Source organism: Canis lupus, chromosome 3 (genome assembly GCF_003254725.2).
Source record: "Canis lupus dingo isolate Sandy chromosome 3, ASM325472v2, whole genome shotgun sequence".
NCBI lineage: Eukaryota > Metazoa > Chordata > Mammalia > Carnivora > Canidae > Canis > Canis lupus.
In genome coordinates this window covers 53,218,035-53,233,377 of record NC_064245.1, presented here as the reverse complement: position 1 = coordinate 53,233,377, position 15,343 = coordinate 53,218,035, and the positions used below count along the sequence as shown (strand labels likewise).

At 52.3% G+C, this 15,343-nt stretch overlaps 1 protein-coding gene across 2 annotated transcripts in view; it reads right to left on the bottom strand.

Moving 5' to 3' along the window:
- Positions 1–10: 10 nt before the first annotated feature.
- Positions 11–15,343, bottom strand: part of SEMA4B (semaphorin 4B) — a 62,220-nt gene continuing 46,887 nt past the window's right edge. For both annotated transcript variants that reach the window (XM_049108454.1, XM_025437117.3), the window contains 13 exons: positions 10,395–10,558; positions 10,172–10,234; positions 8,831–8,929; positions 8,068–8,179; positions 7,719–7,832; positions 7,413–7,564; positions 5,620–5,801; positions 5,348–5,498; positions 4,131–4,341; positions 3,933–4,048; positions 3,526–3,692; positions 2,081–2,166; positions 11–1,669 (listed from right to left, as the gene is read on the bottom strand). In XM_049108454.1, coding sequence (XP_048964411.1) covers positions 930–1,669; positions 2,081–2,166; positions 3,526–3,692; positions 3,933–4,048; positions 4,131–4,341; positions 5,348–5,498; positions 5,620–5,801; positions 7,413–7,564; positions 7,719–7,832; positions 8,068–8,179; positions 8,831–8,929; positions 10,172–10,234; positions 10,395–10,558 — 2,357 coding nt within the window. In that variant the 3' untranslated portion in view covers positions 11–929. The remainder of the gene's footprint in view (positions 1,670–2,080; positions 2,167–3,525; positions 3,693–3,932; positions 4,049–4,130; positions 4,342–5,347; positions 5,499–5,619; positions 5,802–7,412; positions 7,565–7,718; positions 7,833–8,067; positions 8,180–8,830; positions 8,930–10,171; positions 10,235–10,394; positions 10,559–15,343) is intronic.

Here is a 15,343-nt window from a genome sequence, read left to right as displayed (position 1 = left end):
AGGACCATGATTGTTTCTATTCTTTAGATTTTATTAAAAAAAAAAAAAAAAGTAAAGTGCATCTTATTAAAAAATATATAAAAGCCAGATAAACTCAGGGTTCCTGTGCTGGGCAGTGTCAACAAACCTTAGACTGGGAGCAGGCAAGGTGTAGGGGATGAACTGGGGGTCGGGTTCAGGGAGGAGACCAGGGCAAACGTGGGGACAGGCGACACACAGGTTCCAGGATGGGCTGCAGGAAGGCAGCCAAGTCACTTCCTGGACTTCGAGGGAAAGGCGTCCATTGTCATAAACGAGATCTCTCCTGGGCTCACGCTGCCCCTCTCACACATGTCCACGGCCTGATACAGGCTGGAAAGGTCCAGCAGGTGAGTCTGAGCCCAAGGCCTGTGAGAGCTGCGGTGGCAACTCAGCCCTCCAGTCCCTGAGGTGATGGGATGATGGCTGTGAGAAGTTGGCCAGCCAACATGGCAGGACCCACGGAGCCCGAGCTGGCCCCTGCTTCTGTGGGCACAAGGGCCAGCCGGCGGCCGGAGGCGGGAGAGGCCAGCCGGCGCGGAACGCCAGCTCTGTCTCAGACCACCACTTTGGGTGAGTCAGCCGGGTCTCAGGCCGCGCAGCAGGGCTGTCGGTGTGCACGGTGTTCTGCGATGTCTCGTTCTCACTGGTTTCACATTTTCAATTGTTTTTTAAACAAAGGCTCAGTTTACAGAGGGAGCACGGTTCTGCCCACGCAGGCAGGCCCCCGTCTTCACCGGGGCCCTTTGGGGCCATGCTCTTGGCTGAAGAGCAGCAGGCTAGCTGGCTCTGTCGCTCCCGAGGGGTGGGCACCACGCCAAGGCTGTGTCCCACGAGACAGAGGTCCAGCTGGCCCCCTCTGAGCACTCATGGCCTCTGAAGCCAGGGTGGCCTCCTCCGGAGGTCTGCTCTCACACCACAGAGTCCCGGATCTCAGAGCCCAGGCGGACCCGGGGCCGGGGGCACACTGGGGACACCTCCACAATGCTGTCCTGGATGCTGAGCGGCCTCTTCTCTGACTCTGTGAAGACGCGGGGCCCCGGGGAGCTCTCAGACAGGGCCTGGTAGCCTCGGTGGTCGAGCGGGGTGCTAGGGGGGCCTACTCCATTAAGCGGCCGGGTCTCAGGTGGCAGAGCCATAGGGCGGGTCTTGGGGTGCACACTGGCACACTCCCCCTGCTTCAGGAAGACTTTCATGCCATCCCGGTGGCGGTAGAGGAAGAATAAAATGAGGAGCACCACAGCAAACACAAAGAGCGTGCACATCACGAGGAACTCAGTCCAGTAGGACTTGTCTGCTCCCCAGCTGGCCTTGCCACCAGCTGGTGCACTCACACGTGACGTGCTAATGATGACAGGCACACCGCCCCTCCGGCCCACTTGGTCGGCCTCCACGTCCTCCACTACCTTTGGGTGGTAACAGGCCACCAGCTGCTGGAAGCCCTCCTCCAAGGACAAGCACTGGAACACCCCCAGTTCCTGCTGGCTGCCGACCAGCAGCAGGTCCCCGGTGGGCAGCACGCGGCAGGAGGCTGAGGTGTTGACTGGGAGGTCATTGTGCAGCCAGAGCCGGGTGGCTAGGTTGGAGAGGAGGGGGCAGACCAAGGTGTTCACCGTGTTGGGCTGGAAGTGGACTTCCTCACATCGCTTATCTAGACAGAAGAGATGCAGGGTCAGGGGGACTAGCATCCACAGTAGCCCCGGGCTCACCCCACCTCTCCCTGGACCATACTTTTTTTTTTTTTTTTTTTTTAAAGATCATTTATTTTTTCATGAGAGAGACAGAGAGAGAGACAGAGACACAGGCAGAGGGAGAAGCAGGCTCCATGCAGGGAGCCCGATGTGGGACTCGATCCCGGGACTCCAGGATCACGACCTGGGCCAAAGGCAGGCACTAACCCTCTGAGCCACCCAGAGATCCCCTGGACCATACTCTTTATACCATGAGGTGCAATTCTGCAGACTCTGGGTCAGGGACCAGGCCACTGCCACCTGCAGGAGCCTTCTAGGCAGACCTGGCCCCTACACCTCTCTCATCTCCACCCTTTCATGGGGCAACTTACCACTTAGTACAGAAGAACGCGGCCCAGGTGAGGAAGTATTGCAGAGAGTCTTAGTGTTAGCCCCCTCAATGTCCTGGATCCATGGCCTAACGACCAAAGAGAGCAAGAGATAGGCCAGGAAACTACCATGAGCCTGCATGGCCCCATCCCCAGTACAGACAGGCCCTTGTGGGGCACAGGGACCATCAGGCCCAAAACAGGAGTAAAAGGCAGGTGGCTTCCCCAGGCAGGTTCCCTACACGTGCAGGGACTGAGCCAGCATCTCCTGTTTACAACATTCATTTCCTATAATAATTCCCTGAAGACAAAAGTGATGTGGACCTTTAGAAGTCTGGAAGGACAGCTGGATCGACATGCATGTCTCTTGTCTTTTACAGCAACGCATGTGCACAGACTTATTTAATGAAACATATTCAAGAATAAAAATAATTCTCAATACACTCAAGGAAACCTAAAAACACTCAACCAAGTACAAACGCTGAAAACACTATGGATGTCACATGCCATCTACCAGCCAGTGATCGTGACAGGTGGCAGTTGGGGCAGATGCTTTCAGCTGTGCATACATGTACTCCTATGTGATTCTTTGAAATACAAATCTGGCACCAGGTCTCCCTGTGCGTGAAGCAAGGATGCTATGAGTGGGAGATGCCATTTTTATTTAAAACATATATATATATATATATATATATATATATATATATTTTTTTTTTTTTTTAAGATTTTATTTATTTATTCATGAGAGAGACAGAGAGAGAGGCAGAGACACAGGCAGAAGGAGAAGCAGGCTCCATGCAGGGAGCCCAAGGTGGGACTCCATTCCAGGTCTCCAGGATCACACCCTGGGCTGAAGGCGGTTCTAAACCACTGAGCCACCGGGGCTGCCCTAATATATATATATATATATTTTTTTTTTCTAATATATATTTTTGATTATTTCACATATCTATAGAAAAACCTGGGAAGGTACATATAAAAAAAAAATCTCACCGCAATTCTCTGATAGGACTCACGATAGTTTTTATTTTGTTTACACACTTCTACTTTTCAAGTTTTCTATACAAACACCTTACAACCCAATTTAGTTCTTCTGAAGCACTTTTTAATGGATTTTTTATTTTTTGTTTTTATTTTCTAATGGGTTTATTAATGGATTGTTGCACACTACTTATTTCTTTTTTAACATGTTTACATGCCAAGCCACAATTCCCAGCCAGGCTTTTCATGACTGTGACACTTCATACTTTACCAAATGATGTCCCCCAGCTCTACAGATGGGAAGGGCAAATGTAATTTATTGCCCGAAACCAGACCACTTGTGAGAGTCCAAAGGGGAGCTCATCTCTAACCACGCTGACAGTGGATGCATGCGAAACTGCCTGGGGATTCTGCAGAGGGCCCAGGGGAAGTGCTCTGATGCCAAGTGCACTGGGAGGAGGTCTCACCTGGAGGCCGTCTCAGGCTGGTAGAGGCTGATGTGTCTGCATCTGGAACCGCTCCAAGCACAGTACGGATCCCGGGCAAGGACGCAGTCCCCACAGCTCTGATACAGGCCACAGTTGGCTACAGGCACCTGGACTACGCCTGAGTAGGAGGCAGCATACAGCAGCCCCTGTACAGACATAAGGGCATGAGAGGCAGGCATGGGCCACCAGGGCCACCAACCCAGAGCCGCGCGCCAAGGAGCCTTCTCTCATGCTCCCAGGTACCCCACTGTCTGCTGGCTCATGCCATGAGTCTGGACTTTGCCATCTTGCTGGTGCCAGCGAGGAAAAGCTGGCTGGAGCCTGTGCATCAATGACAGAGGGGCAGCCGAGCACACTCCCCTGGGCTTCCTGCCCAGCTCACTCACCCTGTTGGTGTCCAGGAGCAGGTTCTGCACAGGCTGTCCTGGTGAGAAGATCTGGAGCTCCTCAATGATGTGCATTTTGGAGCCCACGCCCACTGCCTTGTGCAGCCAACCATCGCCTGGAACATGGACAGCACTCAGGCCCGTATCGCCAGAGCTAGGCTCCCTGCCCCTCAACCTGTCCCTGCTGTGGGCACTCACCAGTGCCCAGGAAAAGCACATCATAGGTGTGGTGCAGACCAGGCACGCGGTGTACAGCCACACGCTGATAGCGGGCCCGGGGCTGCAGCAGCAGTAGGCGGCTGCGGACCTGCCCATCCATCAGGAAGTGGTCCTTGAGGAAGTTCAGCACACGGTCTGGGAGCTGTAGGGATGAGGTGATCTTCCTCTCCCGGGCACTGTTGGTGATGCACTGCAGGAGAAGGTGGTGGCAGTGGCATGAGACACAGTGCCACTTATGGCAGCAAGCAGAGTGGGAGCCCTGTGGATGCTGCCAGGATAGCTGGCCCCCCTCTCAGAAGCCATGGTGCATCACATGTGAATCTGCAGGGAGCCAATGCACTGATCTGGAGGCCCAAGGGCTAAGCCTGGGTATGGGGCAAAAGAGCACCATCCTCCCACCCTCACCCTCACCCAGGCCTCAAGAAGCATGACCACACTTCCTGCTTGTTTATCATCCTTTTGCCAGTGCTCGAAGGAAGCCCTAGCTGGCCGGTTTCTGAATATAGGGGTCATGAGGGTACCAGCTCAGGGCCCCAGGGGACTGAGCCCCAGGGGCCCTTGACAATAGCAGCTCAGTGACACTCTTCCTTGGCTCTGCTCCCTCCCCTCCCTCTCCTGTTCTTTCATGGTGCTTCCCAGAGTCACCTCCTACATAAACTGCTGACACCCATAGCTCCCATCCCTGGGGGAAGCCCAGCAAGCTGGAAGGAAAGGAGGGCAATTTCCCCATAGCCAGGCCGCTCAGTCACTCAGTAACTAGATAAGGAGCCCACGGCAGAGTCGGAGACAGGCACAAGTGAAGGACAGTTATAGAAATATGCACTAAATGCCCTGATGAGAGCACACCTGCTCACCCCGAGGCAGGGGTTTTGTTTTTTTATAAAGATCTTATTTATGTATTTGAGAGAGAGGAGAAAAGAGATTGAGAATGAGGGGAAGGGGAGGGAGAAGCTGAGCAGGGAACCCAACTTGGGGCTTGATCCCAGGACCCTGAGATCATGACCTGAGCTGAGGGCAGACTGAACCTCCCAGGAGCCCCACCCTGAGGCAGGTTTAAGGCATCCTACCACTCATGGCCATGTCCAACCCAGTAAGACAAACAGGCATGGGTTTGGTCCCTACTTTCAAGATGAGAAAAGAGATGAAGAGAAGCCAGGTGATCCCAGCACCCCCCAGGTGTGGAGAGTAGTCCTTACCGCTCCAGGCCGGGGCATGGGCACTGGGTGGGTCACAGTGTACCACTGCTGGGTCTCACGGTTCACCTCCTTGTAGAGGCCATTGAAGGCCTTTTGCACGTCCTTCATGGTGAAGACGCAGATGGCAGAGCCCTCTGTGCTCCCCCTGTGCCTACAAAGGAGATGCTGGATTAATCCAGGGACCCTGGGGCTCAGGATGAGGCCAAGCTCTTGGGCCCCAGTCCCCATCATTCCCTACCCTCCCATCTCCAGTTAGGTTCTGGGGGCCGTACCACTGGGATGTGAAGACCCCATAGAAGAGGGTGTCCCGCCAGTCCTGGGGGCTGGGGCTCAGCGTGAAGACATCCTGTAGCACGTTGAACGGGAAGCCATCGTCTGGCCGGGAGCACAGCAGCTGTGCCTTAAGGAAGGATGTCCAGCGCTGCTGCAGGACCCGCTCACCACCCTCGTCCCCCTGGGGGAGGCAGAGAGAAGCTGGGCTTAGGCAAGGCCTGGTCGGGAAAGCCCAGAGCTCCCTGCAACCCCTCTGGGGGGCAGCTGACAGACACCAGGAGAGGCAAGCCAAAGCCAGGGCAGACTTCCATTTAAAACCAAGAAGATGCTGAGTGAAGTAAGTCAAAAGGAGAAGGACAAACATTATATGTTCTCAATCATTTGGGGAATATAAATAATAGTGAAAGGGAATATAAGGGAAGGGAGAAGAAATGTGTGGGAAATATCAGAAAGGGAGACAGAACATAAAGACTCCTAACTCTGGGAAACGAACTAGGGGTGAGGGAAGGGGAGGAGGGCGGGGGGTGGGAGTGAATGGGTGACAGGCACTGGGGGTTATTCTGTATGTTGGTAAATTGAACACCAATAAAAAATAAATTAAAAAAAAAAAAAAAAAACCCACAAAAGTTAATTTGCAAAAACAAACAAACAAACAAAAAAAAAAAAACAAGAAGATGGGACGCCTGGGTGGCTCAGCAGTTGACTGTCTGCCTTTGGCTCAGGTCATGATCCCGGGGTCCTGGGATCAAGTCCTGCATTGGGCTCCCCACAGGGAGCCTGCTTCTTCCTCTGCCAATGTCTCTGCCTCTCTGTGTCTCTCATGAATAAATAAAATCTTTCAAAAAAATTTTAAAAAATTAAAAAACCAAGAATACTTGAAGGTGGTGTCCAGGTCCTATCACCAGGGGACGGGTGAGTAAGAGCACCTTCCTAACTGTGGAATACCCAGAAACGGACAGAGAAGAGTCTGCCTATACGGGGCAAGAGGTCAGGACTCCCCGCAAACAGGGAGCCTAAATACCTGCATTGCAGAGAACTCATTTGTAAATAGTTTTTCAATAATACAAATACATGTATATTTACACATACACAGAAAAAGAAAATGGATTGTCAAGGAACATTCTAGAATATTAACAGTGGTCACCTGCAGTGAGGCACCAGGATGCTGACGCTAACAGTCAACGTTTAGCTGTTGCCTACCACACTACTAAACGCTTTTGGGGAATGGATTTAAGCCACATGACAACTCTGAGGCAGGTCTTATGCCCATTGAACAGATGGGGACACTAAGTGAGAGGGCATGCGACTTGCCCAAGGTCACAGGACTCGTGGAGTCTGAACTGAGGCAGCCTGGCTAGAGTCTCTGCTCTTCGTCGGGATGCTAAGCTGCCTCTTTATCCTAAGCGATTTTTGTGTGTCCTTTTCTGTAGTTTTACATTTTTTTAAAAAAGATTTTATTTATTTATTCATGAGAGAGACACAGAGAGAGGCAGAGACCCAGGCAGAGGGAGAAGCAGGCTCCATGCAGGGAGCCCCATGTGGGACTCGATCCCGGGTCTCCAAGATCAGGCCCCGGGCCGAAGGTGGCGCTAAACCGCTGAGCCAAATGGGCGACCAGAGTTTCACATTTTCTTGAAGAAAAAATGTCAGAGCTATTTTAATTTAAAAGGAGAGAGAGAGAAAAGCAGTCAGCCAAGCTGTTCCTCCTGGAGGACAGAAGAGGCCTCCTGGTGTTTCCCAATCCTGGCCTCGGGGAGCCTCCGGGGTCTCTGGGGTGGACCATCCCCCTCACCTTGCAGATGCGGGCGATACGGGACACGATGGTGTTCTCAAAGAATTCAAACTCCTGGCCAGTCTCACTGAAGAAGAAGTAGATCTTATCATCATCCCCCTGCAAGCTGTTCAGGCTCTCGGGAATGTAGGCCGAGGCCACGAATGCTGGGTCTGTGGGACCAACAGGGAGGGCTAAGTCAGCCTGGGAATCCGAGACAGGCAGGAAACTGTTCCTGGCCCCAGCTGGCCCTGCAGCCCTGCAGGGAGAGCATGGCCTGCCCTGGGCTCAGGGGACTGCCCACTGGGTACATGGGGAGGACTTCACCTTGGAGCCAGTTGAGGGAGCTCTCGGTCTTAGTGGGGCGGAGGCTTTGGCTCCGGGAGATGGCCGGGTCATTCCCTTGGAAGCTGCTGACTGTTCCAGTGTAGAGCTCACCGTCTGCCAAGAGAACATTCCCATGGGAATGGCCCCTCAGCACGGCCCCTGGTCGCCCAGAGTGACCCCAGGCTGCCTAGCTCGCTTGAGGTAGACAGGGAAGGGAGGGAGAACCAGGAGAAGCCAAACCCAAGGGCAGCCAAGGGTCACTCTGTGCCCCCCCTCCCCCAGGAATCAGTATGGCATGCACTCACCACCTGCCCACCCTCAATTGAGCCACTCTGCTCTCAACACTCACCAACCACCAGGGCCGTGGACTTGAAATTGGGGTCAAAGGGACAACGGCCCTTGCCATCTTCCAGGAGGATGTTCCCTACTTCATCCTGTGCTAGAGTGAAGTTCGCCACACTCTGCAGGAGAGCAGATGGAAGAGCTCAGGGGTGTGCTAGAGGATGCACAGGCAAGGAGGGGAGGGAGGGAGGCATGCCAGAAAAGGCTGTTGGGGGGTGAGGTGGGCGAGGGGGGCAGGCCATCTTCCTCATCTCTGTACCCAGGGCATGGTGCCAGCACCGTAGGGCAGTGACCCTCTGGTGGGCATTCTTAGCCCCAGTGGCCACAGAAGAGACGTTGACAGGACTCAGAAGGGGCAGCAACATGGTCCAAACCATGGTGTGTCTGACTCCAAAACTGGCACTCCAACTCAATGCCTCAAAATACCATCCGCTGCTAAGGTGCGTGTAACACAGAAATGCAGGAGCAAGTGTGTGTGAGGAGGGGAGCATGCAGTGGGTTGTGGGACTGAGGGCCGGGGAGAGCTCAAGAAAGCAAGAGGGTAGGAGTCCTGGGTTGGCCACAACCTCTGTACCTGGAGTTCTCAGGCACCCCTCCTTTCACCCCCCGCCTGCCAACCTGGTCACCAAATCTGGGGCCAGGCCTCAGGGTTCTCAGACCCACTGCTCCCTGGAAGCTTTGCCCCGGGCCCTGCCCTTGACTAGGGACTCGTGCTAAAGAACAGCTCCTAGGCCAGCCACAGGCGGGCGTGGGCAAAGGGGAACACTTACGATGTAGGTGCACACAGGGCTGAAGGCTGCTGTCCCGCAGGTGAACAGGTGGCTGCTGTTAAGTGGAAGGAGGATCTTGATATAGTTCTGGCAGTCACGCTGGGGAAGGAGGGAGGAGGATGTCAGGCCCAAGCACGCCACCAGAGGGCAGGGCCAAGCCCGGGCTCTCTGGGGTTCCTCAAATCCCAGTGCAAATGGGAATTCAGCAGCATCTTGTCCCTGGGCAGAGCAGACGGAGGACCACGGAGCATGTGTGCTGGAGGGGGTGCCTGGGGGCTCCGCTAGTTCTGTGTCTCATAAACATAGTGATTGTTCCCCGAGACCTTTCCCCTCTTAGCTGCTGAGGCCCCAAACTCACTTCTCACACACCCCCATTTCCTGTCATCCTGAGTCTGACCATTTCTCTCCCTCCCTTACTGGCACCAGCCTGGTCTGGTCCCCCACTGGGCTCCCTCCCTCTGTCCCTGCCCCACAGAGGCCATGCTCCACCATGCAGCCAGAGCAGCCCCTTTAAAATCATGCCAGCCAATACTATTCCCCTGCCGCGCCCCCCACAGTTTCCCAAACACCTCACTCAGGGTAAGTCCACTCCTGCCCTGTCTCCAGGCAGCCCACCGCCCACCTCCTAGCAGCCTCTAGTACTGATGCAAATGCCACTTTCTTAGTGAAACACACTGAGGTGTGGCCTGACTACCTGTTACAGTGGCTGAGTTCTGCCTGTTGCTCTTTCTTCTTTTGTGTAATTGTTTTGCCAGGGTCGAGAAGTACTTGGGCACAGCGAGCGTGCTTCATACACATTTGTGGATGAAAAGGAGTCAGGGGCAGTCAGGACTTGAACCTGTGTCTGAGCCCAAATCTGGTGCTCTTTTGCCTTCCCCTCCTGCTGCGTGCAGGACAAGAAGTATCCGGGAATAACAGGGAGGCCTCCAGGAGATCCCTGGGCTGGACCAGACCTCACACGCAATTGTCTGGCCAAAACCACAGCAGGATCTGCCAGACCTGTGCCATCACTCCATCTGCAGAGGGATGCCTGCTCACCACTCGGGCCGGAAGCCGACTTTATTCAGTTCTGATTAGGTGCCCTATACATGTTACCTCGCTGAGTCCTCAGCAGGTCCTGTGAGACAGGCATCATTATCCCCATTTTACAGGTAGGGACACTAGGGCTTGGAGAGGCCAATCTACTTGTTCTGGGTCACAGAGATAGTAAGTATAGGACCAAACCCAGGTGTGGCCATCGCTGAAGCCTATGCCCTGTTTCCCACCGCTGACTCTATACTGGGTCCCGCACACCACACTCTGCCCCTCCTTCAGCCCGGTGGCCTCCAGGTGCCAGCTCACCTGTGGGTCCTTGCCCTTGAAGCTGCACTGCTGTTTCCTCTCCGCATCTGCGCTCCACAGCAGCTGGAGAACGAGAAGGGGAGGGCATGGGTGAGAACGAAGGCTGTGCCTGGCCCTGCCTCTCCTGTTTGCCTCATCTTCACACCCAGAAGGTCAGTCTTTCTGTCCACTGGCCCCTCTGCCATCCCCTGCCCAGCCTGGCCAGCCCTGGGAATCATCTCACCTCCTGGTATTCCCCGCCAGGCAGGAAACTGGTGCTGCTGTTGAGAGCAAAGAGGGCCTCCCGGGCACCCACGTACAGAGTCTTGCCATCCCTGCTCAGCAGAAGGGCCGTGTAGTTGGAGACATTTTCTGCTTCGAATCTGAGGAATGGTCGCTCTTTGGAGCCTGGGGAGAAGATGGATGTTACCTGAGGTCCACACCTCCCACAAGAAATCTATTACACCAACCTCGAGGATGGGCCAATCTGAGGGTAAGCGAGCAAGGCAGCGCATGGCAAAGAGCTGGGGATGGGGGGATCAGGTTGAAAGGGGAACAGCATTCCGGACTCTCAAACATTATGAGAAGAGCAAATGTGCAAAGATGAATGTAAAAGAACATTTATCATAGCGCCATTCATATTAGTGAAAACTGGAAACAAACTAAGGGTCCAACCATCAGGGACTAGATGAAAAGAGAGCATTAACACTCCACTCAATGGGATATTATGCAGCTGGTAAAAATGATGTTATCTTAGAAACACCAAAAAAACAAACACAATTAAACAAGAAAGGCATGGCCAATATGAAACAAACTAAAATGTAAAGTGATGGGTTTTGAGGATGTAACAAAATAAAAGGAAGGGCATTAGATCCAACGAGAACCTGTAAGCACAGCCCCACCCACCCTGGTCCTGCAGTGCATGATTTATGATGGCAGAGGAAAGCAAACATGGGGCAGTGATCTTTACCTCTCAGTACCAGCTCACAGCACTCATGGAAGACTCATGGTTATAAAACAGTAATGTAAACTGTTACCAACTTTGACCTCAGGAACTTGAATGTACAACAGAGAGACCCTGTGATGCTGGGTACACCAGGGTTGTTTAGGAAAAAATGGAGTCTCTATCTTGTTGGGACGGTGAAGAGGGCCACAAGATATTGTCAATGGTTAATGGAACAAGAAACTGTGGTTTAAGTATAGAAAAAAATTTTTTGTTTATTCTTTTTGGGAACATTTACCCCCAACATGGGGCTTGAACTCATGATCCTGAGATCAACAGTCACGTGTTCTTCCAGCTGAACCAGTCAGGTGCCCCTCAGTATAATATTTTAAATTACAGAGGCAGGGGGAATCCCTGGGTGGCTCAGCGGTTTAGCACCTGCCTTCGGCCCAAGATCCTGGAGTCCCAGGATCAGTCCCACATCAGGCTCCCTGCATGGAGCCTGCTTCTCCCTCTGCCTGTGTCTCTGCCTCTCTCTCTCTCTCTGTCTCTCATGAATAAATAAATAAAATCTTTAAAAGAAAAAATTACAGAGGCAACCCAGAAAAATGTTTGGAGGAGGTAAGGAAGGGTGATGGAAGGGATGGAAAGCCTTATTTTTCTCAGCAGCAAAAAAGTAAGTCAGATAAGCCAAGAAATAGTGGGGCAAGCATTTTACTTAACCATATGGAGGAAACCACTGTATTAACGAAAAGCCTGACTGATTAAAAGATGTCCCTTCTTGGAGGAGCTGGGGCTGGGGATGACAGGGGCATTGGTTACTTTTCGTAGTAAGTACTTCCACACTTACAAGCGAATTATGTGCATGTATCCTGGATAAAAACTTTACCTTTCATCGTTATAATAAAAGAAGATTCTAATTATCTACCACCAAGTAAAGATGAAGGTTATAAAACAATATGTCTAGTTAGATCTTATTTTTTGTGGGAAAAGTATAAAAAGAAGAAAAAATAAAAGAAAAAAAAAGTAAGGAAAGAAAAAAAAATCCAGGAGGATGACTCACAAAATGCTGAAAACTGGTAACCTTGGTGGGAGTATAATTTCTTTTCCCTTTTTACTTATCATGTTTGGATTCTGTAATAAGCAGGTTACTCTTATGTAATACAAAAGAAATGGAAGGAAAAAAGAAAGAAAGAAACACACGTACCTGTCCAACCAGGGAACCGTACCGTTTGTGCTTTGAGTGACTAATGGGTTTGAAGAAAATTATTTTAAAAATTCTAAGTAGCTGATAAGAAAAGGAAAACAAGCAGAAATGAGCCACCCTGCCCGGCCTCAGGTATCTCCAATCTGACCAATAGGTTATGACCACGCAAACAGACACAGTCTCATGAAGCTGAGGAGGCAGAAAGAGCAACATGCCAACAAAGCAGTTGTGAAGGCAGCTTCATGTGCTTTTACGTGGTGAGTGTTTTTACATACCCTCAGCCTGGTTCCACCAAGGACGAGAAAACAAAGAAAAGAACAGAACATAGTGAAAAATAAACACTAAAATCAGGAGCAAAGAAAAAAAAAATCTGAAGAAAACATCTAAACCAGAAAGGGCATCATCACATACGCAGGTCACAAGAGATCTTCACACAGCTACTGGAGATGGGTGGTGTGGTCAATGCTGAGCCTCCCAGGGGCCGAGGAGAAAAGGGAAATGAAGTTACCTGATTCTCACTGTCAGAGAGGAGGAACACATGCCAGCCTTTCTGGAGAAGCTAAGCTTTCCACCTAGCCACTAATGCTGAAGGAAGCCCTCAGGTGGGACGTCCTAGCCAAGCTGCTGGGACATGGGATGGATAACATCCCACCAGCAAACAGGATGACAGAGCTCCCAAGGCTGCTCCTCACAATGTCTCCCAATGAGGGAAGGTGATGACGTAAGGTAACCAGTGCAGGACTCAGTGCGGGAATGTGTGTGCCTCTGCAGCTGGGTGTTTTGTCGTACTCTAGAAGCAAAGCTGGAATTGGGGCGGCACTGGGTATTCATGGGCAAGGTCCTGCCTCACATCTGGTCTGCTACTGAAATTCTAGAGCAGCAGCTAGGGTCCGGAGAGGTCAAGGCGTCTCTCTGAACTATTAAGTTCAGAACTGCACAAGACTACCTAGGGCTTTTGCCCCCAGTTCCCAGCTCCTCACCATTCATCAGCACTCTACATACTGGGAAGCTCAAAAAAGTTACTAGTACTAAACCCTCACTTCTCCCAACCACGAAATTTCCAAACACAACAGGGCCCAATTGTGTTGCTTGCACTGTGTGCTGATGACCTTTTGGAACAAGCAGTCTGACCTTGTTGTGTTCCCCCCTAAAGAGACCCTTCCCATTGGCCAGTCCAGGTCCACGCCCTGGGAGGGTGTGGGCTACACGCTGCACATATGCAGACATTAACCCCTGTGTGCCCATGACAGCCCTACAAGGTAAGTACCACTGTGATCCCCAGGTTACCAAGGAAGAAGCCCAGCTTTAAAGAGACCAGACCACTGACACAGCCCCACGGCACATAAGCAGCTGTGGCAGAAGATGGGCTCAAGAGGTCTCCTTCCCAAAGAACCCACAGTCTGTCAACCACAGGATGCAGCAAAGTCACCTGAAAGGCCTGCCCTAGAGGCCTGCTGCCACTGCCCTGGGATGGCCTGACAACGGGCAATTCTATGAGCTCCCAGGCAATTCCAAAGTGGGAGGCCCAGGGACCACCCTCTGAAAAGCACCATGTCGGTCCCTCTGGAGGGCAGTGCAAACTCCAGCTCACTGACCTTTGGCTTCTCATACATACCGCAGGGATAATGAGCAAAATATGACTCCCAGCAGCCTTACAAGGAGGGAGTCTGTGAGACGAGGGCAAACGTCTTCCACATCCCCTTTGTGGTTTTCTGAAAGCCAAGGGCTGGGTCAAATATGCCAACATTTATCTGCCCACACAGGAGGGGCATCTTCCCAGGGTGGGTCCTGGAAGTCTAGGCTGGAGGCTGCACTTAGGATCCATCCAGATATAGAAATGCCGAAGGTCAAAGATAAGTTGCCATCCAGGTGGCAGCTTGGCCCTGCTCGGGCCTGGGAGGGAGTGGCAATCTGCCAAAGGTCACGTAGACAGAGCACAGCCAGGTTGGAAGGACAGCTGGGGCGCCAGCTGCTAGAGAACCTGCTCCACCGCACCTCCCCCAGTCATACTGGAAGTATGGTCAAGGAAATAGCAACGGGACAGAAGTGGACGGGGGCCCCCATACACCATGCATTCCCTCATAGGGATTCTCCTCCTTCATCCCTCTGCCCTAAACCTCTCAGACCAGAGCCATGGAATCCTGAACACCCTGCTCCCCCATGATCCCCCACGTCTTGGGGACCCCACCAGGGCGAGTCAGTGGGGCTGGCTTCCCAACTGGGAGTCTTGACCAGTATGGGCTCAGGAGTAAGAGACTCAGGTTCAAACACTGCCCCTGCCACTGACCAGCTGTTTGCCACCAGGACAAGCCACTTAACATCTTGGAGCCTCACTTTCCTTATCTGTAAAATGGGGATAATAGCACCTTTCCTCATAGGGTTGTTATGAAAAGAAATTAGATTATGTATATAAATAACAACGTACATAATAACCCATATTTACTGAGAGCTTTACTCAGAACAACTTTGCACACGTTAGCCGAGTGTTGGCATGGTGTCTGGCACACGATCAACACTCGAGTGGATCAAAAACAAAATCCAAAAGCCCTGCAGGAAAATCCAGCCCAGCGAGGGCTGCCAGAGGAGCAGGGCTGTTTGGAAGGGCTGGGCCTCTCTCATCCTCAGGGTTAAAAAAACCTCACACAGGGGTGATTCCTAATCTCAGTCTACACCTGGTCACACGGAGGTCTCACAGCCACAGGGAATCAGCTCTGGAGCTGGACAGGTGTCAGGTGTGCTGTGTGCATGAGCTGGACCCTGCTCAGTGGTGTTTTGAGCGCTGTTCCTGCCTCGGTGCCTGGGGTCACCTCCAGAGTTGATGTGCAGACGTCTGTGTGGGCCCTGCCTAAGCTTGCCAGGGTGTGTGTGTGTGTGTGTGTGTGTGTGTGTGTGTGTGTGTGTCTGCACACCCTACCACCAGGCTTGTCCATGCTTGTGTGTTTGCTCCAGGCTGCTTTTCGTGTAGAGGTGACTGGGAGGGGGTGTTTGTACACTCCATTCCCTGTGAGCATTAGCACACCTCAGGGGCAGTCTTAGCTTCTAG